Below are 23,965 nucleotides of genomic sequence, written 5' to 3'. Positions count from 1 at the left end.
TGATGGTGACGCTCCTCTTCCTGGTCTTCGTGGGAAGAAGAAACTGGCCTTTCGTTGAGCTTTGGACGATGGGTTCACATCGTCCAGCCCTGGACGATGTGAATCCCATTTAGACGACGTGGACATTTAGACGTCCCGTTTAGACAAGTTGTTGGATGGTGATTTTAAAGTCATATCATCTAAATCGGTATACAAATTTATTTAGACGTGCTAGTGGATATGCTCTAAGGACTGATATTTTGTGTCTACGATTAGATGGCCGGCTCTCCACCAACTGCCCCCTAATACAACCGAACGTGTCCCCCGACATTTGATGATCTTGCAGTTGCCCTTAACCGAGGTCAAAGTGTCAACTACATCAAGCCGTCAAAACAAGAAGGACGGACGAAACTGGTATATAGGGGTGGGCACTATAAAATCGAAAACCCAAAAACCGAACCGAACCGTATTAACCGATTTGTCGATTTATTTGGTGGTTTGATTTTTGGTTCGGTGGGAAATTTTAAGGTTGTTCGGTGTTTTGTTCTTGTTCGATTTTTGGTGTCCAGAAACCGAATAGACCGAACAAACCGATATGTGGGATACTCCATGTAATACCTTGTTTCCAAAAGTGCAACAGTATGGAGGAATCAAACATTTCTCTGCACATAATACATTTCACGTTCCATGTGCTTTTCTACTTAATTATGGTTACTAGTTTGCTTGACCGAATAAACCATAAAATGATATTAAGGTTGCTAGAACTTGTGATTATCTTTTTACATATTATACAATCCAAATCAATGCTCTCGAGTCATTACACTTATATTAACAAGTGCATGAATTTTGGTTTTTCGGTTAACCGAACAAACCGAAGCGATATATTATGGTTAATATGGTTTGGTTTCTAAATTTTAAATGATTATTTCGGTTTCTATTCCTTCAAAACTAAAATTATATAAAACCGAATAAACCGAACCATATTAACCATATAAACCGAACGCCCAACCCTACCAGTATACGACACAGGCCGTACGGGGAAAACGGCAATGCCACCAGAAACTGATGGGTGGGCGACAGGCGACAACCCTCGAAGCAAAAATTAGGCAAAGAGAAAAAAATTGATCAAAAATGAAACTAATTCACAAACTGAATTATGTTTGAAAAAAAATCAATCTTTTTTATATGACGTCTTTGTTTTAGACGCCACACTACACTGTGTAATGCCTGACATTGCGTTATGTGACGTCTAAAATATAGACGTGACACTAAACTATGTGACGACAAATGCATCACACAGTGTAATGTCTTAAACGTCATACAGTATAATGTGACGTCTGACTGTCGGATGCCATACAAAAAGGTCAACTCGAAGAAAAAAAATCAAACTTGCAGTTTGTGAAATACTTTGACTCTTGGATCAAATTTGTTAATTGTGCCAAAAATCTACTACTACGTGCACAAACTGTGTGCTGGAAGGACTGAAAGTTACAGGTCACTGGAAGGACTGAAAGTTACAGGTCAGAGCTCTCGGCATCACAAGACAGGATTCTGGCACCGGCAGACGATCGATCGCCATGCCATGGAAAGAAGAGAAGGTCTGACCGGTCAAATGAAGAAGACACCTGAGGGCGTCAAAATCTGATAACGTTGATCAACCACGACGAGACCGAGAAGAGTAACATGCTTTTCTACACCACCATCAGCAGAGCAACACAATGATATTCAGTTTTCTACTGTTTCCTGAATACTACTCTCTCCGTCTCAACTTTATACAGTAGTACAGTAGTTCTAATACAATATTGTACTCCCTTTATCTTAAAATAAGGCACAAAATTTTTACTAACTTAATGCTAAATCTGCGATACTTATTTTGAAACAAAAAAAATATTAAGCTTAAGACACTTATTTTAAAACAGAGGGAGTACCAACCATCCAAAACATCACATGTTAAACAACCGAGCCTCTGTGACAGTAATGTCCACAGGGGCAAGGCGGTGCCAAGTTAGTAAAAGGAGATGTAGTATGTGAGCTTCCGCTTGTGCTGCTTCTCGAATGCAGCGACCAGGTCATCGATTATTTCCTCCCAGTCATCAGCCACTGCTTCAAGCTGAAAAAAAGAGAGCAGAGCACACAAGTTAACTTTTCCTTTGTTTCACACATCACGAATAATAACTTCACTATCACGTTTCAAACTTGTAAACCATGTGCAAACTAACATGAGAAACACAAGCTTGTGAGCAAAATCATGATAAACTAATAGTAATAAATACATCTAATTCTACATTCCAATATCGCATTGCAACAATGCAATGCAGCGTCCTGCTCAGCGCAAAGGCCAAGGGCACATCCATCGCCAAGATGGCAGAGAAGCTGCTGAGCTGTCGTCTTGACATCGCTGGCAATGGCGAGATGGTGACCGAGGCTGCCACTGTCAAGTTCGTCGGGCTGTTCCAGGGGCGTCTTCCTGCCACTGCTATCGACGATTCCATACCCTCTTCCGCCTTGACTGAGACCTATCCACTGCTGTTGAAGATGCTCTGATAGCGCATGGTGGAGCAAATGGCACGGGTGGCCGCGGCTTCTGCTGCTGTCTAGTCTGGTTGCGGCTGCCGGCTGCTTTGTTGAGTTCGCCTAGTCTGCATGTTAGAACATCCTAGCAGGACGTGTGTTGTGCCCCGGTTTTTATTCACAGCTGGGCTTGATGCTGCTGTTTGCTAATGTCCTAGTTGTATTCGAGAGTCATTTTGGTTCGTGTTGTACTGGGGAAGACTACTTTATGAAGGTTGTGTGCTGCTGTCTTGTTCAATCTGTTCAGTCCTAAAATTTGGTTCACTACAGTATGGCTCCTTCGTCCCACATGCTGATGGCTGCTGCCGAATTGCCTTCATGGGGCTGGTTGATGAGTATGCTTCTAATAATAAAGAGGCTATCGCTTTCGTCGGATAACCCATCGAGATGATTTTATAAAAAAGCCCTTACTGTTTATGACATTAAATTCGTAGTATATATTAAATGTTTTTTAAAATACTCATATTTTTTAAACCGTAACTCCAAATTTAACATATTATATATGGAATTTGATTAGAAAAATATGTAGAATTTAAATATGATATTATTTTATCTGTTAAACGTTTAATAAAAATACTATCAAGGATGCAATCTTAATAAATAAGTCATTATTCGTCTTTCTTTCATACCGGTACTCATCCGGGTTGGGGATGAACACGTCAACAAAATCAGGATTAGAGATGAAACTGAAGGTCACTTGACTGATTCTTTGTACGTATTAAATCTACATGCAAGCCGTGTTAAAATAGAAGACCTATGAAATTTTGAACTGCATTTTTATAGGATAAGACCATCTTTATTTGTGTCGTAACTACAAATTCTCAGATTATAGACAAGCCGTGTTAAAATAGAAGACCTGTGAAATTTTAAACTGCATTTTTATAGGATAAGACCATCTTTATTTGTGTCGTAACTACAAATTCTCAGATTATAGACCATTTTTTATAAAATAAGAGCGTGTGGTATTTCTTTCTCCCGTTGCAACGCATGGGCCCTTTTGCTATAATAATAAAGCACCGATGGTTTCTGTCATCTGTCATGGTGTTTTGCACAAAAGCCCCTGACGTTTTATGTATTCAACCCGCCATTTTTAAGTAAAAAACATTTCGTTTAGAATTTTGCGTCAGAAACCCTGTAGTTTTTTGTATTCACCCCACGGTCATCCTCCTCTGCCCAAACCGCTGCTGCTCGATGCCACGCGACGCCGCACCAGATTCGATTCCACGCCACGGCATCGCATCGCCTCGCCTCGGCTTGCCCCGGCCCCGGCCGCTTTTCCGTGATCCCCGTTGCAGCAACTTTTGAGCCCACGAGCAAAGTTAAAAATCCGCTGCTGCCTCTCGCCCAGTAGCCAACAGTGGCTGCTCCTCCCGCGATGCATCCATAGCAGTCTAGGAGAGCCAAGCCATGCATGGCTCGTTGTTGCAGCATGCATGCTGATGGTTAATGACATACACGGTGTTTTGAAAGTCAAACAGAAATACGAGACTTGCAGCAGCATGAATACAAGCAGACCGAGCAACGTAGCCCCGGCCGTCGTTGTCTTTTCTCGCTGGCCCGAGCATCCGCCTACGGCTACGGGTCTGTACTCTGTAGTCTGTACAGTACAGTAACCTGTCTGCCCGCTGCGTAAAGGATGGGTGGGTGTGAGTCCAGCCAGGCACGAAAAGTCGATGGTGAACAGTCGACAGGTCCAACTCCTATGGCAGTACGGACTACGCATGCATCGTAGGGTTCCATCGCAGTCGTCATTATCTCTGGGTTAATGCATAGAACAAGCGCTCATTCCACAGCTTCCACAAGACCACAACGCTTCAAGTTTATATGCATGCAACGGCAGTCGTATCTCGTATCAATAGTATCATAAGAAAACGTCAGGTCAGCCCTCTTATCTATACCTACTAATAAATATATCTCCTTGTCAAAAAAATACAAATAAATATATCTACTATTCTACTAATAAAGGAAATAGGTATTCTTAGTCCGTCATGCTATTTAATAAAAAAACATATGATATTTCTGACATTAAATCCATAGTACATATTAAATGTTTGTTAAAATACTCATGTCTTCTAAACCTTAACTCTATGAAATTTGATTAGAAAAATATGTAGAATCTGAATATGATGTTATTTTACCTGTTAAAGTTTTTTTTAAAGACTATCTAGGATACAATCTTAATAAATAATGCAGTATTCGTCTTTCATTCATACTGGTATTGGTCCGGATTGGGGATGAACATGTTAACAAAATCAGGATTGAAGTTGAAATTGAAGGTCACTTGCCCGTTTATTTGTACGTGTTAAATATACATGCAAGCCGTGTTGAAATAGAAGACATGTGAAATCTTGAACTGCATTTTTGTAGGATAAGATCATCTTTGTTTGTGCCCTAACTATAAATTCTTAGATTATAGATCTTTTTTATTATGAATTAAGAGCATGTGGCATTTTTTCTCCCGTTGCAAAGCACGGGTCCTTTTGCTAGTAAATTCCAACATGTGTAAGCCCAAACATAAACATACTGAGATAGAATGTGTGGGGATTGAACTGCCCCCATTGCCGTATCACTGTCAGTGCATGCATGGCTGCTACCCCATGTCAAATTGCTTGCATACAGGAATCTAAGTTGGTGGCTGTGATAATGCAACAGCCAGTTTCCTGGGTGCTCACCGCCTGCGCCGCTACACCTAGTGTCCTGCCGAGGGCACCCGCGGCGGTGTCCCCATGCTCTGGGATGAAAACTCTGTTGAGATGTCGAATATTACCACCGGTGCCTTCTCCCTCTCCGCCTATGTTAAAATCATTGAGGAAGAAGATGCCGTGTTCAACATAACCTATGTCTACAACCCAACTGCAAACCATCGCCAAGATGAATTCTTCTCGAAGCTCATTGCCCAAAAAAAATAAAAAACTCCCGAAGTGAAATGGCTGATCCTTGGTGACTTCAACCAAATTTAAAGGGCGTGTGATAAGAACAATAACAATATAGATAGGAGCCGCCTCACTCGGTTTAGGAATGTTCTGGATGCTTTTTTTTTAACAAGGCAAAAGATTTGCCATTTGCATTGATTAAGAAGGTTAAGAGTTTAGGCCCTAGGCCAAATAAGATACATCACTCTCGCGGCATGATATTACACAAATGTTTCGCTCCCGCTAAGCTCCAAAGCGAGCACTCCTCCTTGATCTTGGCGACCACCACTCCAACCGGTACGGCCGTGTTACGGAAGACTCTGGCATTGCGCTCCTTCCATATTTTCTAAGAGATGAGCATCATCAGGGAGGCAAGCGGCCTTCCCGACAGGGCCCTCTTAGTGGCATTCCAACTCCATCATTCCTTAACAGAGTGCAAAACCCTCCAACCGTTGGGTCGTACATCATGGAGAGCCAGCCAAGTTTTGATCATGTTCCAAACCCGAATAGTGCATCGGCACTGGAAGAGAAGGTGGGCCGCCATTTCCAGAACTTGTTGGCAGAGCGGACATAGGTTGCAGTTCGGCCATCCGCGACGGTGCAGTCCGTCAATCGTCCAAATCCTATTGTTGATAACGAGCCAGGCAAAGAATTTGCACTTTGGGGGTGCCCAGTTTTTCCATACATATTGGTTCATTTCCGTGCCCACCAAACCAATAAACTGAGTCCGGTATGCCGAGGAAGCGGAGTACTGACCGTCAGATGTGAACTTCCAGCTGATGGAGTCCCGCATGGTCGGGTCCAAGTGGATGTGGGTGAATCTTTCCCAAAGCGTGACAAACTGGGCGATGTGCTCAAGGGAGATGACCAAGGCTGCCTTCACCTGAGAGATCCAGTAGGCATTAGTCAGTGCCTTGTGAACCGAGCAATTCTTCTTGTTGGAGATTTCGTAGATTTTTGGAGCAATATCTTTGGGTCTTATGCCATCCATGCCATCCAGCCAAGCTGACTCCTAGAAAGATGCATGGAGGCCATCTCCCACTTGAACCTTGGAGACCGGCGGGAAGATGGTGTGGTCATGCTTGTTGCAAGGAGTGCCCAAGCCCACCCAGAGCTTGGCCGGCTCCTGCCAATTGAACCACAACCAACGGAGCCTCAGAGCAGTCACGAACTTTTCTAGGTTTAGAATCCCAAGACCACCGTGCAGCTTTGACTTGCAAACTTGCTCCCAGTCCACCTTACATTTGCCTCCCGTGACCTTGTCGCACCCGGCCCAGAGATAGGCACGACGAAGAGCATCAATCTTTTTCAGGACTTCGGCCGGGAGATTCAGTGCCGTCATGTGGTAGATGGCGATGGCCGTGATGACGGACTTAACGAGAACCATTCTTCTAGGGGCGGCAACGTGCTTTCCCATCCAAGGTGTGAGCTGCACTGCGATCTTGACCTCCAGAGGCTGGAAGTGAATCCTTCTCAGACGCTTAACTGACAGAGGCAAGCCAAGATACTTAATCGGGAAGGAGGATCGTTGAGCCGGGAAGGATTGCAGGATATCCAAAAGGTCCACATTATCGCATCTTATAGGTGCAACCAAGCTCTTGGAGCAATTTGTGATCAATCCAGTAATATCTCCGAAACTCCTGAGGGTGTCGGCAAAGAAGCGGACGTCGTCCTTGATTGGGGCAATAAAAACTGCAGGAGCAGCCGCATAAAGGGAGGCCCGAATCGTCATAGCACGTCCGCCAATGAGATGGAGGTGCCCTTGTGATGTGGCCTTCTCAAGGATATGATGAAGCGAATTGATGGCCAGCACAAAGAGGAGGGGGGACAGGGGGTCCCCTTGCCTCAGCCCGCGGCCAAGTCGGAAAGGGTCCAGGCACACCATTGAGCAAAACACGTGATGAAACCGCGGACAGAAGGGCGGACACCCAGCCCCTAGAGCGCGGCGGAAACCCAAGGTGATTAAGCAAGTCCAAAAGATAGTCCCAACACACTGAGTCAAACGCTTTCTTGATGTCGAACTTGAACAAAAGAGTCGGGGGTCTTCTTGCGATGCAATTGTCTGGCAAGGTTGCGCACGTACATGAAATTGTCGTGAATACATATCTTCTTGATGAAAGCGCTTTGGGCTTGGGAGACAAGATCATTCATATGAGCCTTTTGGACATCATCTTCGCAATGATCTTTGCAATGGCATGGATTAGGCTTATGGGGCGAAAGTCAGCAATATCCTCAACGCCATCCTTCTTTGGGATGGGTGCAATGTCAGTCGAGTTCAACCAATGGAGATGAGCGGTCTGGAGATCAGAGAAACGATTGATCGCAAGCATGATATCTAGCTTGATCGTGTTCCAGCATGCCTTGAAGAACATGCCTGTGAATCCATCCGGGCCGGGCGCCTTGTCACCCGGAAGCTCAAAAATCGCAGCTTTGACTTCTTCCTCTGAGAAAGCCGCATCAAGGTCATGCAGGTCACAACTGGGGGTTGGCAACATTCCCCAGTTGACATCAATGCTACGAGCAGGGCCTTTTTTGGCAATGTTCTTGAAGTGTCTAAACGATCTTCTCTTTGTCATCATGCGAGGTGACCCAGCCTTGGTTGTGTTTTAGTCGATGGATGAGGTTTTTCCTCCTTCGATGATTGACACGGAGGTAGAAATAGCGGGCGTTAGCATCTCCTTCTTTAAGGTTTGTAATCCTAGAGTTTTGTCTTTTCCTTGTTTTCTCAAGGACGGCCAAGCCAACGATCCTTCTTTTTAATCTTGATCAAAGATTTCTTTCCTCCGGGCTTAGCTCTCTTTGCTCCTAGGCAAGGTCAAGGCGGAGGATAACTTCAAGAGCCATATGCAGCTGGACCTTGGAGTTAGAGAAGAGGATCTTGCTCCAGGAGTGCAATTTTTGACTTGTTCTCTTTAGCTTGTGGAACATCCGCTGAAGGCTCGGTATGACCGGAGTTCTCATTCAAAGCCTCGGTGACGACTCTTTGGAAGCCCGGCATCTTAGTCCAGTAGTTCTCAAACCGGAAGGATTTAGGCTTCTTCGGGCCGACGTCATTAGCAAGTAAAAGAGGGCAGTGATCCGAAATTGAGGAAGAAAGGGCATGCAGAATGTGGGTGGCAAACTCTAAGTCCCAATCCTCGTTGCAAAAGAAGTTGTCAAGCTTGCTCATCGTCGGGTCACTTTGCTCGTTGCTCCAAGTAAACTTCCTATTTTGCATGTGTATCTCTTTGAGCTCATAAGTGTTCAAAGCGTTGCGTAAACGGACAAGACGTCCGCGATCCACATTGGTCCTGTTTTTGTCCCTAGCTCGGTAGATTTGATTGAAATCGCCACCGAGAAGCTCAAGGAAGAAAGCTTCCTTGTGGATGCTACGTGTCGGGCCATACACAGTGGTGAGCTTGAAGGATTTGTCGTCGTCGTGATTTCTAATTGCAACCGTCACCGAGAGGAAGTAGACACCAATTTGCACGTTGGACACCGTGACCGCGGAGTCATCCCAAAGCAGCAAAATGCCCCCTTTGTGCCACCAGCCAGCCTTTGCACGAAACTCTTTAGACGCTGCCCACCCAGGCATGCAGCCATGAAAGGGTCGACGGATTGAAGCTTGGTCTCTTGAATGCACACGAGCTGATAGGAAGAATAAGCAATGGTCTCGTGAGCTGAAGGAAATTCAACTATAAAACCGTAAATTCACTTGGTACAGGGAGAGGCTCAACCCCACATTATGCAAGCTGTATAGTTTCTTTGCCAATGATGATGCTGACATCATGTTCAGAAACCACATCCTGCATCCTTTGTCCTCGTCCCTATCCGACCATTGCCCACTCCTTTAGGCTTGTGACTAGGGTCCGAAGCGGCTGAGATCCTTCAAATTTGAGAACTTTTGGGTCAAGATTCTGGGGTTCAAGGAGGTAGTTGAAAAGGCTTGGGAGAGCCGCATGGGCATGTGGAGCCATGTCAAATCCTCTATCACAAGCTCCGGCTGGTGGCCTCCCGTCTTGGTCGTGGTGCAAGCTCCTCTTCTCCAATGGTAAACTCCAGTTGCACATGGCCTTGGAGGCGATCCTCCGTTTTGGTGTCGCCGTGGAGCACCATCCTTTATCCACACAGGAGGCCGACATAAGACAACGGCTACAGAAAAGAGTTGTCGGCTTAGCCGTTTGTGAATATACAAGGAAAAAGCAATGTGCCTGCATCTCTCATCGAGAGTGAGAGAGAGACACGGGGCGGAGGGAGGGGAGGGAGAGGTGGATGCAAACATCTGATCCTTCCACCTACGTGGCAATGGGCGTAGACGCGCAAACTCATCAACTAAGGCACAACCATGGATGGGTCACAAGCCGTGACGAGAAGGAGGCTATCGTTCACTTGCATTTCTCCAGCACTTTGGGCCATCCTATTCAGCGCCCTTATGACTTCAACTGGTCGGACTTTCGTATCCCTGCCTCCAATCTTGAGGGTATGTCACACCTTTTTCGGAGGAATAGATCAAGGCGGCCGTCATGCGAATGCCTAGTGACTAGGCCCCCGGTCCGGATGGGTTTGCTGGCGTGTTCTTCAAATCATGTTGGGATGTCATTGCGCCCGACATCATGGCGGTTGTCAACCTTTTCTCCAATCTCCACACGACCAATTTTCATTGGCTCAACTCCGCAAGTATTGCTCTTCTTCCCAAGAAGGACGGGCAAAAGAGATTAGTGACTTCTGCCCGATCAGTCTATTCCATGCCATTACTAATATTATCGCTAAAATTTTGACAAACAGATTGTCTCCGCACATGAGCACCTTGGTCTCCAACGCCCAAAGCGTGTTCATCAAGGGACAAGGCATCCATGACAACTTTATTTTTGCCTGCGATTATGGTAGCGGACTCCACCGCAACAGATTGATGTTGTTGCTCAAGCTTGACTCTAAGAAGGCCTTTAACTCCGTCCCTTGGGACTATATCTTCGATGTGCTTGCACGCCGAAGTTTTCCTTAGGTTCCAGGATTGGGTAGCCGCCCTGTTCGCCTCTTCCTCCTCACGCATCCTGCTTAATGGCATGCATGGAAACCCTATAGGGCATGGTCGTGGGCTCAGATAGGGTGAACCTCTATCATCTCTCTTATTCCTGATTGCCATTGACCCTCTTCAAAGCATTCTTGAGCAGGCCACTATTCAGGGCTGGTTGCAATGTCTGGCTGGCCAAGGACCGAGATTTAGAACCTCCATGTACGCCGATGGTGCAACCATTTTTGTTGCTCTTACTAACAAGAACGTGACAGCCCACTCCCGCTGTTGGATTGCTCTCCACTGCCCATGGCCCACAAGCGCTTCCACTTCGAGGATTATTGGCTACGTCTCGATGGCTTCCACGACACTGTCGCCATGGCCTGGAGCTCGGTGCACGATCCCGATCCCTTCAGGCGGCTGGTCAGGCGCCTGCAAGCCACGGCTCGTGCCCTCGCTAGTTGGAGTGCCAAGTCCACGGGCAACATCCGGGACAAGCTGGCCATCTCTCGCGAGCTGATTTCCCGCTTCGAGCATGCGCTTGAGAGCCGTCGGCTCACCCCGCCGGAAGACTGGCTGCGCAAACAGCTTAAGATGGGTACCTTGGCATGGCCTCGCTTGAGCGCACCATTACCCGGCAGCGCGCCCGCATATCTTTCCTCGCGGATGGCGACGCGAATTCGAGCTTCTTCCACAAGCAATGCACGTATCACCGGCAGAAGAACCGTGTTCATAGTCTGCTCGTCGACGGGCACGTGCTCTGTGATCATGAGGAGATCGCTCACGCGGCATTCGCGCACTTCGACGGGCTGCTAGGCACCGCCGCTGACCGGGCTCATACGCTCGACCTAGAGCAGCTCATCACGCCCGGAGACCTGGACAGCCTGGAGGCGCCTTTCAGCCTCGAGGAGATCTGGGATGCGGTCAGACGCATGCCCGCGCACAAGGCGCCAGGTCCGGACGGGTTCACCGCCGAATTCCTGCGTGCCTGCCGGAGCATCATCAGGCAGGACATCATAGACGCCTTCGAGCTGCTATATACGTTGCGCGGGCGAGGATTTAACAAGCTCAACCAAGCCCTGCTAACCTTGCTGCCAAAGCACGCGGACGCCCACAAGCTCGGCGACTACCGGCCGATATGCTTGATCCACATCGTGGCCAAGATCTTCGCGAAGGTCCTGTCGTTGCGTATCGCTCCTAAGCTCGACAGCCTGGTGAGCCGCAACCAGAACGCCTTCATTGCCGGACACACGCTTCACGACAACTTCGTCCTCGTCCGGCAATCCCTAAGGCTGCTTCATCACCAGGGCGCGCCGCGCATCATGCTCAAGCTCGACCTCACGTGGGCCTTCGACTCCATATCATGGCCGTTCCTCTTTGAGGTTCTGCGCCAATATGGGTTTGGGGACAGGTTCAGGGAATGGCTAGTCATACTACTATCTTCGGCCAGCACCCGTGTCTTGCTCAATGGGGTGCCCGGCCCCCCGATATGGCACCGTCGCGGGCTGCGCCAAGGCGACTCCACATCCCCGCAACTATTCGTCTTGGCGATTGACACCCTTGCCCGCCTCATGCATCGGGCGCTCCAGACCGGCATCCTTCGGCGCCTTCATCCACGCCGCAACATCCCGGCCATATCCCTATACGCCGACGATGTGATGTTGTTCTGCCACGCCGCGATGGATGAGGTTCTCGCCGTGAAGAGCATCCTGGGTATCTTCGGGATGGCTTCAGGCCTGCAGGTCAACTACGGCAAGAGCTCTGCCACGACACTGCACGGAGACGAGTCGGGTGCCGCTTTGCTGGAGGTTCTCGGATGCCAGACGGCGGACCTGCCCATCACTTACTTGGGCATCCCCCTCACCACCCGCAGACCCTCAGCGGCACAGATGCAGCCGCTTGTCGACGCCATGACTGGGCGCCTTCCGTCGTGGAAAGCCTGGCTCATGAACAAGGCCGGGCGACTGTCGCTTGTTAAGTCGGTGCTCAGTGCGATCCCCATACATCAGATGCTCGCCCTGGCACCCCCGAAGAAAACACTGAAGCAACTCGAGAAGATCCAGCGCGGTTTTCTCTGGGCTGGCCGCAAGGTCGCCCATGGAGGGCATTGTCACGTGAACTGGCGCACGGTCTGCAGGCCAATCACGTATGGCGGGCTGGGCGTCCGAGATCTTGAGCGCACGGGGCTAGCCCTCAGACTCCGATGGCTTTGGCTATCGAGGACGGACACCGACCGTGCCTGGCAGGGCCTCGACCTGCAGTTCACACCTGAGGAGCGCGGCCTCTTCTACGCCTCCACATTCATGGTGGTTGGTGATGGTTTGACTGCCCTATTCTGGGAGGACCGCTGGCTCCACGGTCAGTCCATTCGCAAGCTCGCGCCCCTGCTCTACCTATGCATCCCCAAAAACAGAAGAAGAGCGCGGACGGTGGCGGAGGGCCTCGCCGGCAACGCTTGGGCTCGTGACATCTGCGGAGTGGTAGGCCTGCAAGAGATTGGGCAGTACCTACGGACATGGCAGCTTGTGACGCACACAAGTCTATCCACTGAGCCGGACAAGCTCGTTTGGAACTGGACAGCCAATGGCGTCTACTCGGCGAGGTCCTGCTACCGGGCCACATTCCACGGATCGATGGCATGCCGCTCCTGAAAGCTCATTTGGAAGGGTTGGGCGCCGCCGAAAGTGAAGTTCTTTCACTGGCTCGCCAACCTGGATCGCTGTTGGACGGCAGAGCGGCTCGCTCGCCGCGGCCTTCATCATCACCCCCGTTGCCTACTATGCGACCAAGAGCCGGAAACCATCTGGCATTTGCTGCTCACATGCCCTTTCACGAGGCAAGCTTGGCACGAGACCCTATCTTGGTTACGCCTCCCGGCCCCGTCGCCAGAACACGATGCCTCGCTCCAGGACTGGTGGTTGAGGGCGAGGGATGCCACGCCACCATCGCTTCGCAAAGCGCTGATGTCGGCCGCGCTTCTGGTGCCCTGGATGATCTGGAAGCATAGGAACGCGTGTGTTTTTGACCATGTAACACCATCGCTCGATGAGCTCATGGACAGGATCAAGGATGAGACCAAATGTTGGGCAAGAGCCGGGGCCAAAGGGCTAAGGGTAGTCTTGCCCACATCATGGGATGTTCACTAATCCTCATGTAACGCTGCTGTACTAGCCTCTTAGGAGGATGTAACCCCCCCCCCCCCCCCCCTCTTTTCAATACAATGCTTCCAGACGCTGACATCCTGGAAATGATCCAGGCGAGGCTCTCCTCATTCCCTATCACATATCTAAGCCTCCTGCTCTCTCAAGAACCTCAAGCATATTGATAACCTTCAAACCTAGGTATACATGGAGGCGGTTAATATGCTGATGCCAGCCTACTAGGAATTCACTGCACTAGATGGAGTAGGGTGTGTCTGCATGCCCAGGTTGGCAGCTGATTTCAGATCAAAGAAAATGAAGCCCCAGAACTTCAGCATCAAAGCATTCACCCTAAACCCTAAACCTTCATTGCTGCATGACTTTTTCTTTAACAGTTTCAACCTTCATTGCTGCATGACTTTTTCTTTAACAGTTTCAACCTTCATTGCTGCATGGATTATTTTTCCACAATAGGATGCCGAGCTTTCTGATGAGATAGGACTAAGTGACTAATTCAAAATGAGACAAGAATACGTGAATAACTTTAGAAGTGCCAGCACCAGCTTTTTTTAGGCAAGCTGTACGCCCACTCTTAAATGATGATTTGAGGCATACTCGTCCTACTTGAGTGTCTTGTTGATTTTGTATATAAGTATCATATTGTGAAATATGCAAGTGATAACCTGAAAAACTGTGCGCATTACATTGTGGAGGGAGTTGCAATTTGTGAATCCTTCAAGGACAGGGTGCCCTGAAGAGGAATGTCTGGGAGAAAAAAAGGGCAACGTTAAAGACAATGCTTAGGTGTCACAGACACATGATCAAACTAGGTGAATTTACATGGAATGAATGGTTGTGTTACAGAGGGATCCCTGCAGGTATAATTGACCAACGCAGCAACGCAACCTTGTCGGTGTGTTTGAAGTGGCAATTTGGCAGGTACAAGAGATACTATTCCCATAAGAGTATCAATAAGATTGTCAATGAAAGTCAGCACAACACTTAGGTTGGCCGATTAGGTGTATTATCAGGTTTGCAATAATGAATCCATGCTATATTCCTTGGGTATGGAACTACAATCATGTCGCATTTCAAGGTAGGCTACTCCATGTCCCACTGACATGAGAAAAGGAGTGGTGTATCCTGAAACACAAATCTTTGGATTGGCATTTCCTCAAGATTTCCATGCATCAACTACATTCACTTGTATAGTGATTGAGATGCTAGACTTGATCACTAGTATTTATTTATTGATGGTCATTTTTCTGTACGTAGGTTGCTGTCCAAGTTGTAAATTACCAGAACCTTTTCAATCGGTGCTTACCCGTGGATTGGCTATGCAACTACCATCTCATAGGACAGAAGAGGATTGACCACGGAGCTATGAAGTGGATAGCTAAGAGGATGATGTCACCAAATAATATGCCAATTGCGATGGATGGTCTGTTTCTGTTTCATTTTTTATTCACTGTACTAGCTTTTGGAACTTGTAAACTTGCGCTAAGATTTAGCTGTTCTAGATCTTCCATCACCATTTAGACACTTATTTACTATAAGTAACACTCCTTTCTACAATTTAAGATTCAAAGTAGTAGATAGGCCCAATCCAATTTAGCATGTATTGTCCCTAGTGTGCGGAGCATTAATAGTTAGTTCGTCACTATCAGTGGCATTTACGCTATTTGCACAAAATACATTTCTAATATAAACACAAAGATATATTTTTATTAGTAAACAAGATCAATGGAAGAAATAACTTTGCACACTGTATATGTTATGCTGTTTGGATACCTTGTGGCACAAATCTAAAGCAAGCTTCGCCCCAACAGCAGCTTCTTCATGGTTATCTTTCACGTCCATATTGATTATCAGCACGCTCTTCAATAACCTCTGCTCGCGGTTATTCATATCTGCACACGACCAAATCCCAGCCTCAGTGAATTGAACCATGAAATCCTAAAGGTTTCCAGCGATTAGTCCCCGAAGTGCTCTGTAGAGAAAAAAATGTGTCCCCGTGTCAGTTGATTACCTTCAACAACTAAGTCGAAGACCCTCTCCTCAAAGGTGAGTATCATATCAAACACCCCATCGCCGGTGTTATCCTGCCACCTCTGCGGCGCCAGCTTCACTGAGATGTTCCTCTTCAGCATTGGCAGCAGGCCGTTCCTCTTGTACCTGGATGCGTCACCGCAAATCCATACTCAGCACAAGAATGCATTGACGAAGTGCTAGGGGAATCCACAGATAAAAATAGAGCCTTGCTACAGGTACGACTAAAATCATCCGATTCCTGTACGACATAGGATAACCACCGTTGATTGCTAATTGATGCAACACCGTCAGCGCACATCGTCTCATCGTACGTGATTCTATTGTACGCGAAGTAATTTCGATAAAAATATCCGGAGTTCAGTTATCTCAGTGTTCCAGGTAAACACACAGAACAAAAAACAGACCTACACTCAATAAAATTACAGCGAATGAATTCCTTCAGCTGATCAACCACCATGCCAATACAAGAAAGGTCAGTCCCGTCTTCATCCAAGGCCTCCTTCAGCAAAAGAGCATCCGTCTCCAGATACACTCGTCCCATTCCCATCTCAGACGCTATCTGAAGCCCAGCCACCGCTGCAAGATCTTGTCCTAGAATTTGCAATCAGGTTGCTGATGCTCTTGCTGCACGAGGTGTACTGATAGCTGGAGAGCCTGCTAGTGTAATTAACGGACTCGATCCGTATGTATCCGGTTTAGTGGCGAGCGATTTGGCTTCGCTCACTGTTTAATGCAATGCACTGATTCTAAAAAAAAAAGGTAAACACACAGAAAGCGAACTACGGCATCCCCCCTCGAATCATTAACGATTACATGCCTCTCAATCAGAGCTGCACAAGAATCGACAGGCGCTTCAAACAAAATCGGGGGAGCTAAATCTAATAGTGAGAAAAGGGGATACAATGGGTAGGAACTAGGAAGGAACCCCAGATATCGCACAAAAATTGCACGATTTATCTACGTTTCCTCCAAATCATCATAAATTTTCTTATAAACCATATCCAAAAACTTCGAACGGCCAGGTCGTAACAGCCTCCCGTTTCTTCCAAATAAAACCCAAGAGCAGCCTCTCCGAGCACAAGATCACCAAAACAAGGAAGAGGGGAGAGATTAGAATAGTACGGACAGGTCGGGGTCCTTGCGGCGGAGGTCGTCGTAGATGCCTCCGTAAGGGGTGCCGAAGTCGTAGACGTTGGGCTCGTGCATCGACGGGCCTGGGAGCTTCACCTGGGAGCCGGTGCCGTAGGACTCGACGTCTAGCGCCGCGCGGCCCAGCACCGCGTGCGCCTCCATGCTTCGGTTCATGTTCGACGAGCAGACCATCGCGAACCTCCACCTCCTCGGCGCCGTCATCCTTGCTCCTCGCCGCCGGCAGGGTAGGGTCGGGGCTCTATCCGACAGAGCTCTTAGACGACGTGTGCGCGTTTGCGCTTCGAGATTTGGGCCCAGCTCTAAAAGAAGTGGGCCTTGGACCTATCCAACGGACACGAAACTTTCTTGAACTGGGCTGGGCTGGCCCAGTTCAGCCATTTTCACCTTGATTAATGATGGTATATTGGTTATGTCGTGAAGAAATACGAAATCACTAATTGAGATATAAATTGAAAATTATTCCCACTTTCATCATTGTTCAAGAAAACGAATAGCGCTGCTGCTGATAGCTTAGCTAATTTTGTAATTGATTTTAAGACAGTTGTCTAGGGATTCTTCATCTTTTTTGGCTATCCATTATACCGAGCTTAATATAGAAACGCTATGAAAGCTTTTTTTCTAAAAAGAAAAATCCTGCTTTCTCATGTTGTGATAAGTGACGCATCACTTGTCACAACCTTAATAAAGTTTATTTGAAACATTTTATCTTTTAAATAATACAACTGTCGCGTCGCTTTTCTTAGGCGACACTCGTTGCGTCGTCGTTCCCCCCGCCTAACCCCTCTCCTTCCGTCTTTCCCTACCGCGGTCGTCGAAGGACACTGGCGTCGATGATGGGCCCCTGCTTATGGCTGTTCTTTATGGGATCTCAACGACATCAAGATTGGATCTTGAGGACACAATGTGATTGAATTGATCCTACACGTGCATGAGTTGCTAGGCATCAAATCAATCAAGTTGCATGTGTGCTTGATTGATGACTGGCTTTGCCATCAATACAGAAACGCCATGGTTCTCGGCTCGTCATCGCTCCCACGACGGTCGTATGTGGGGGACGTGCTCCCTCCTGTTCCTTCCGGACGGGAGCGGACCCCCGTGACGTCGTGTGCTGAGCGGACCAGTACGGCACCCCTCGTGATCGAGCCGGGATCGGCGGCGGCCGTGAGCCCGACACGGTCTCCCCGCACACTCTCATCGCCTCGCTGCTCCTTCCGCATCAGTTGCTTCCTCCCGTCGGTCCGCAACGCCCCCTCTAGGCTACGGACACGCTCCTCGGGGGCTTGGAGTTGCCAGCTCCTGTCTCCATCCTGGGTCCAAGGTCAGTTAAGTCAGTGTCGACGAGGAAGAAGCGTCAACTGCCGCCCGTGTTTACTCCTAGGCGCAGCGAACGCCTGTGCAAGATCGGCTCTGGGACGCGTTTGGGGATGGTGGAGCATGCGCAGACTGTGCTACTACGCAAAATGGGGGTCATTCAGCTGGAAGAGCGAGTTTTAGAGCAGGCACTGGCTGAGTATTTCAAGCTATTTGACAAGCCTCTCGTCCCCCATCATATCAAGGCCGTCACGGCGTTGTTTGTGCAAGGGGAGGACATGTTTTGTGAGCTGGCCTAGGTTGGCCATGGCGCTCTATTGCTGCCAGATCAGGTGGAGTCGTGCGGGCGTGACTCTAGGCGTGTGCAGCCTGAGGGTGTTATGTTAGTTCTCCATGTCGTTAGGCTTGCTAGTGTGGAACGTCCAGGGTCTTAATAACCCGGCTAGGCGGAGTTCGGTCAAGATGTTTGTGCAACCCTATGATGTTTCGTTTGTGTGCCTGCAAGAATCTAAATTAGCTTCAGTGGATCTGCTTGTGGCCAGCTAGTGTCTTGGTCCTGCCTTTGATGGGTTTGATCATCTGTCGGCTGGTGGTACGAGTGGTCGGATTCTTTTGGCATGGCGCTTGAAGAGATTGTGTTGCTTGCTGGTCCACAAGGGGGAATTCTCTATCACTGTCAGGGTGACCTCTCTATGCGATGGCAAGACCTGGAGGGTTACATCTGTCTATGGACCGCAGGGTCGGGCTGAGAAGCTGCGCTTTTTGGAGGAGCTTGTTGCTTTGGGCAGTCTGGAGCTTTTGCATTGGATCATATGTGGAGACTTCAATATCGTGAGGAATGCTGAGGAAAGAAGTAGTGGCCGAGCCAACCAGGGGGGTTATGGACAATTTCAGGCATACTATCAATGTGTTGGGCCTGCTGGATATGCCGTTGAGGGGGCGGAAGTATACTTGGTCTAATGAGCAGCAAAACCCCATTTTGGCTAGGCCGGACAGGGTGTTATACAATGATGCTTGGGAGGACACATTTTGACCAGCGACATTTCGGCTTTGATTTCCAGCATGTTAGATCATTGTCCTCTCCTGTTGTCATGTTTTGAGGTGAGACCTAGGGCCTTTCGCTTCCGCTTTGAGAACTTCTAGTGCAAATTGACTGGTTTCATGGATGTGGTCGGCAACGCGTGGGATAGTGAAGTTTTGTGTTCCGATCCGTTTTTCGTCTTCAACACCAAGCTCGGGCGTACTACTAAGGCGCTCAGGAGCTGGGGCCAAAGGAGGCAGAGCGAACTCACTCTGCGGTTTCATATTGCTAATGAGGTTATCTTGCGCTTGGATGAGGCTAGGGATCGTCGCCCCCTCTCGGAGCAAGAGCGGGCTTGTGGTGCTTCTCAAAGGCAAGTGCCTTGCCTTCTCTTCCTTGGAGAGGGTCACATTGAGACAGCGCTCGAGAGTCACGCATCTGAAGGAGGGGGATGCTAACATGAAATGCTTACATATGAAGGCAAACGCTCGGCGCCGCAAGGGTTTGATTCCAATGCTGCGGGATGGCGATCATTGTGTTGCAGATCCGGAGGCCAAGGTGGAGCTGGCCCGTGGTTTTTATCGCAAACTGATGGGTGAGGCGCCTGCCCGCTCGGGGGCGTTAACTTGGGAGCTCTTGATCTGTCGGCTCTCTCCCCGGAAGAGACCTCTTGCCTGGAGGCGCCTTTTACCGAGGAAGAAGTACGTCAGTTGATTATGGATATGCCATCTAATCATGCACCTGGCCCGGATGGTTTCAACGGTTTGTTCTTCAAAATCTGCTGGGACACTGTTAAAGTTGACCTACTTCGAGTGTTTCACACACTGCATGCAGGGAGGTTTGGTTCCTTTGATTGCCTTAATTCGTCTATGATCACTCTTCTCCCGAAGAAGGCGGATGTCGTTGATTTGTCAGACTTCAGGCCCATTAATCTCATCCATTGTGCTACCAAGATCTTCGCCAAAACCCTCTCAGGCAGGTTGGCACCCCTTGTACCCAGTCTGATCTCTAAGGCTCAGTGTGCTTTTGTGTCTGCTAGAAATATCCATGAAAATTTCAAGCTGGTGAAGAATGTGGCGAAATGGTTGCATGGAAGAAAAACCTTTGCGGTCTTGATGAAAATTGATATTTTGAAAGCCTTGGACACCGTATCCTGGGAGCTTTTGCTTGAGGTTCCCATGAGAAGGGGCTTTGGACGTCGATGGTGCTCGTGGATATGTGGGCTCCTGGCTTCAGCCTCCTCTAAGGTGATGATCAATGGTCAGTAGTCTGAGGCCTTCGCCCTTGCTTGTGGTGTGCGCGAGGGAGACCCGCTTTTGCCGGCTCTCTTCATCTTGGCGATGGATGTTTTGCAGGCGATGGCTTCTTGGGCTACCGGCAACTGGCTACTCTCGGATATTGGATACAGCCCCGGAGTTCCAAGGACATCTATGTTCGCGGATGATGCAGTGGTGTTCTTCAAGCCATTGCCCACGGATCTTCATGTTATTTCCTCCCTACTGGCATGTTTGGGGATGGCACTGGTCTAGTGTGAACCTCAACAAGTGATCTGTAACATGCATTTGTTATGACGATGGCTTAGCGGGCAGCATGGCGGCATTTTTCTCGTGCAAGCTCCAACCTTTTCCGCTACAGTACCTGGGGATTCCTCTATCCATTTATCGGCTCCAGCGTCACCACATTGAGCCCCTCATTAACAAGTTCTCCAGGAAGATGGAAGGATGGAAGTCAAAACTGTTGGCGGTCGTCGGGGGGTTAACCTTGACCAAATCGGTCCTTATGGCCTTGCCGGTGCATTTCATGGTGGTGCTATAGCTCCCCGAGTAGGATATCAAGATGATTGATGGCAGGTGTCGGAGCTTCTTTCAGAAGGGTGAGGACAACATCAATAGAGGCCATTTCCTACTTCCTTAGTCTCGGGTGTGCATGCCGGTACAATATGGTGGGCTAGGGGTGCTAAATTTGAGCTCGTTTGGTGATGCTTTGAGATGCAAATGGCTTTTCGCTCGTTGGAGTTCTGCTGTTCGACCATGGTAATGCTTTCGTGACCCTTCGGACGCTTGGGCTTCCAAGTTCATGGGTGGTTCTGCCGTTCAGCTGGGTGATGATAGGAAGGCTATGTTCTGGACTGATAACTGGCTCCTGGGAGGATGCTCGATCGCTGTGTTGGCTCCTGCCCTCTTCTCCTTTGTGCGTCGATTGAGCAAGACGGTTGCTCAGGCCTTGCATGCATGTGTTTGGGTTGGGGACATTAGTGGTGGTCCCTCTATTCAGGCGATTTCCCAATATCTGCGGATTTGGGACATGGTGGAATCCATAATGCTCCAGGAAGGAGAACAAGACACCATCTGCTGGAAGATATCCAAGAATAGGCGGTATTCTGTGAGCTCCGCTTACCAAATGTTCTTCATGGCCAAGGTCCAATTTCCTTGCCACTGTGCCATCTGGATGTGCAAGACGACGTTGCGATGTAAGTTCTTTATGTGGTTGGTGGTCCATCATGAGTGCCTCACGACCGACAACCTTCAGCATCGGGGTTGTCCATGCGATCCCGTGTGCTCACTTTCCCACCAATAGCCAGAGTATTGTAATCATCTCTTCATCCTTTGCCGGTTCTCAAGTGAGGTCTGGGGTAGGCTCACAGCATGGTCAGGTGTGGACTTCCCTATCTCAGGCTCGGCCTTCGGCTCTACCGAGGAGTGGTGGTTGCGGTCCAGGGAGAAGGTGGACGAGAATGCAAGGAGAAACTTCGACACGGTGGTTATTCTGGTGCATTGGGAACTTTGGAAAGAGCGCAACGACCGGATTTTTGACAAAAAAATTTCCTCGACTGTCCAAGTCTTCCAGTCTATCCACGAGGATATTCTCTCCTTGAAATCGGTCGGTTTGATAACCGATCTTGCTTAGCCGCTGGTTGTTCTTTTATGAGGTTTTGCTCTTGTAGTGCTCGGTCTACCTCGCATAGACTATAAAACCTTGTGCTAGTATTGTTCCCTTCTAATAAAATACGCCTGAGACCCTTCGAGATATGACTAGCTTTGCGCGCGTGTGAGCTCTCATCGACCGCAGCGGTTTTGGCCGGTGCCCCATGGCCATGGGTGGCTTCGGCTGGTTTTCTGTCGGCTCATATGCCGAGGATAAACGTGCCTCCCATGCGCTGCTCGCATCCAGATCTGGCATGGCTAGTGGAGGCACGACGGCGGTCCTCCTTGCTCCGGTTCTGGTGGAGCTCTGTTGTATTTGGACGCATGATATGTCTCCAACGTATCTACAATTTTTATGGTTTCATGCTATTATCTTGTCAAACTTTGGATGTTTTGCATGCCTTTTATTTATTTTCTAGGACTAACCTATTAACTCAGTGCCAAGAGCCAGTTCCTGTTTTTTTCCATGTTTTTAACCCCTTTCAGAGGAGATTTTGAAACGAAGTCCAAACGGAAGAAAATCCCCGAAAAGATTTTTTTTGAACGGAAGAAGATCGGAGAGCTTGGGGGCCAAGCCAGAAGAGCCCCAGGGGCCCCACAAGCCCCCACCCCGCGGCCAGGGGGGCGCGCCATGCAGGCTTGTGGGCCCCCTGGAGGTCCCCTGACCTAGATCTTGCGCCTATAAATTCCCAAATATTCCCAAAAACATGAGGGGAGCATCGTAATCACTTTTCCGCCGCCGCAAGCTTCTGTCTCCGCAAGATCCCATCTGGGGCATGTCCTGGTGCCCTGCCGGAGGGGGGATTCGGACACGGAAGGCTTATCCATCAACACCATGACCTCTCCGATGATGCGTGAGTAGTTCACCATAGACCTACGGGTCCATTGCTAGTAACTAGATGGCTTCTTCTCTCTCTTGCATCTTCAATACAAAGTTCTCCATGATCTTCATGGAGATCTATCCGATGTAATCTTCTTTTGCGGTGTGTTTGTCGAGATCCGATGAATTGTGGATTTATGATTAGATTATCTATGAATCTTATTTGAGTTTCTTCTGATCTCTCTTATGCATGATTTCATATCCTTGTAATTCTCTTCGAGTTGTGGGTTTTGTTTGGCCAACTAGATCTATGATTCTTGCAATGGGAGAAGTGCTTGGTTTTGGGTTCATACCGTGCGGTGACCTCACCCAGTGACAGAAGGGGTAGCGAGGCACGTATCGTGTTGTTGCCATCAAGGGTAAAAAGATGGGGTTTTCATCATTGGTTTGAGATTATCCCTCTACATCATGTCATCTTGCTTAAAGCGTTACTTTGTTCGTCATGAACTCAATACACTAGATGCATGCTGGATAGCAGTCGATGTGTGGAGTAATAGTAGTAGATGCAGAAAATATCGATCTACTTGTCTCGGACGTGATGCCTATATGCTAGATCATTGCCTTAGATATCGTCATGACTTTGCGCGGTTCTATCAATTGCTCGACAGTGATTTGTTCACCCACCGTAATACTTGCTATTTTGAGAGAAGCCTCTAGTGAACACTATGTCCCCCATGGTCTATTCGACACCATATTTTCAGCCTTACACTTTTTTACTTCGTTGCACTTTCCGCCTTCAGATCTCACTTTTGCAAACAGTCTTGAAGGGATTGATAACCCCTTTGAAGTGTTGGGTGCAAGTTTGTTTGTGTTTGCGCAGGTACTCTGGACTTGATGAGACCCTCCTTCTGGATCGGTACCTTGGTTCTCAAACTGAGGGAAATACTTACTACTCCTGTGCTGCATCACCCTTTCCTCTTCAAGGGAAAACCCAATGCAAGCCCAATCTCCGTCAACGTGTCAATTTCTGGCGCTCTTGTTTGAGAAGTACCAGAAGGATTTATGGCGTCGTTGGTGGGGAGGAAGATCAAGT

General features: G+C 48.4%; 1 protein-coding gene across 2 annotated transcripts; it reads right to left on the bottom strand.

Annotated features, from left to right (window-relative positions):
• Nucleotides 1-1,718: 1,718 nt before the first annotated feature.
• On the bottom strand, nucleotides 1,719-17,080 carry LOC123396352 (RNA polymerase II subunit A C-terminal domain phosphatase SSU72). Of its 2 annotated transcripts, none has more exons than XM_045091304.1 (4): nucleotides 16,771-17,073; nucleotides 15,622-15,767; nucleotides 15,384-15,502; nucleotides 1,719-2,089 (listed from the first exon to the last, which is right to left on the bottom strand). In XM_045091304.1, the coding sequence occupies exons 1-4, from the start codon at nucleotides 16,995-16,997 to the stop codon at nucleotides 1,985-1,987; spliced, it is 597 nt and encodes a 198-aa protein (XP_044947239.1). In that variant the 5' UTR covers nucleotides 16,998-17,073; the 3' UTR covers nucleotides 1,719-1,984. The 2 variants fall into 2 exon arrangements, with proteins under 2 accessions (XP_044947239.1, XP_044947240.1); XM_045091305.1 differs by lacking the exon at nucleotides 1,719-2,089 and adding an exon at nucleotides 14,132-14,357 and having other exon boundaries at nucleotides 16,771-17,080.
• Between the last annotated feature and the right edge of the window lie 6,885 nt (nucleotides 17,081-23,965).

This window comes from Hordeum vulgare, chromosome 5H (assembly GCF_904849725.1).
Source record: "Hordeum vulgare subsp. vulgare chromosome 5H, MorexV3_pseudomolecules_assembly, whole genome shotgun sequence".
NCBI classification, from domain to species: Eukaryota; Viridiplantae; Streptophyta; class Magnoliopsida; order Poales; family Poaceae; genus Hordeum; species Hordeum vulgare.
This window is presented reverse-complemented; position numbering and strand designations above follow the sequence as displayed.

What these genes read in the sequence shown, in the direction of transcription:
- LOC123396352 (XM_045091304.1), bottom strand. Translation starts at nt 16,997, where the DNA reads ATGACGGCGCCGAGGAGGTGGAGGTTCGCGATGGTCTGCTCGTCGAAC. An exon ending in CTTCGACTTAGTTGTTGAAG is followed by an intron (nt 15,503 to 15,621) that starts GTAATCAACTGA and finishes GGTCGTGTGCAG; the next exon opens with ATATGAATAACCGCGAGCAG. An exon ending in CTTTAGATTTGTGCCACAAG is followed by an intron (nt 2,090 to 15,383) that starts GTATCCAAACAG and finishes TCTTTTTTTCAG; the next exon opens with CTTGAAGCAGTGGCTGATGA.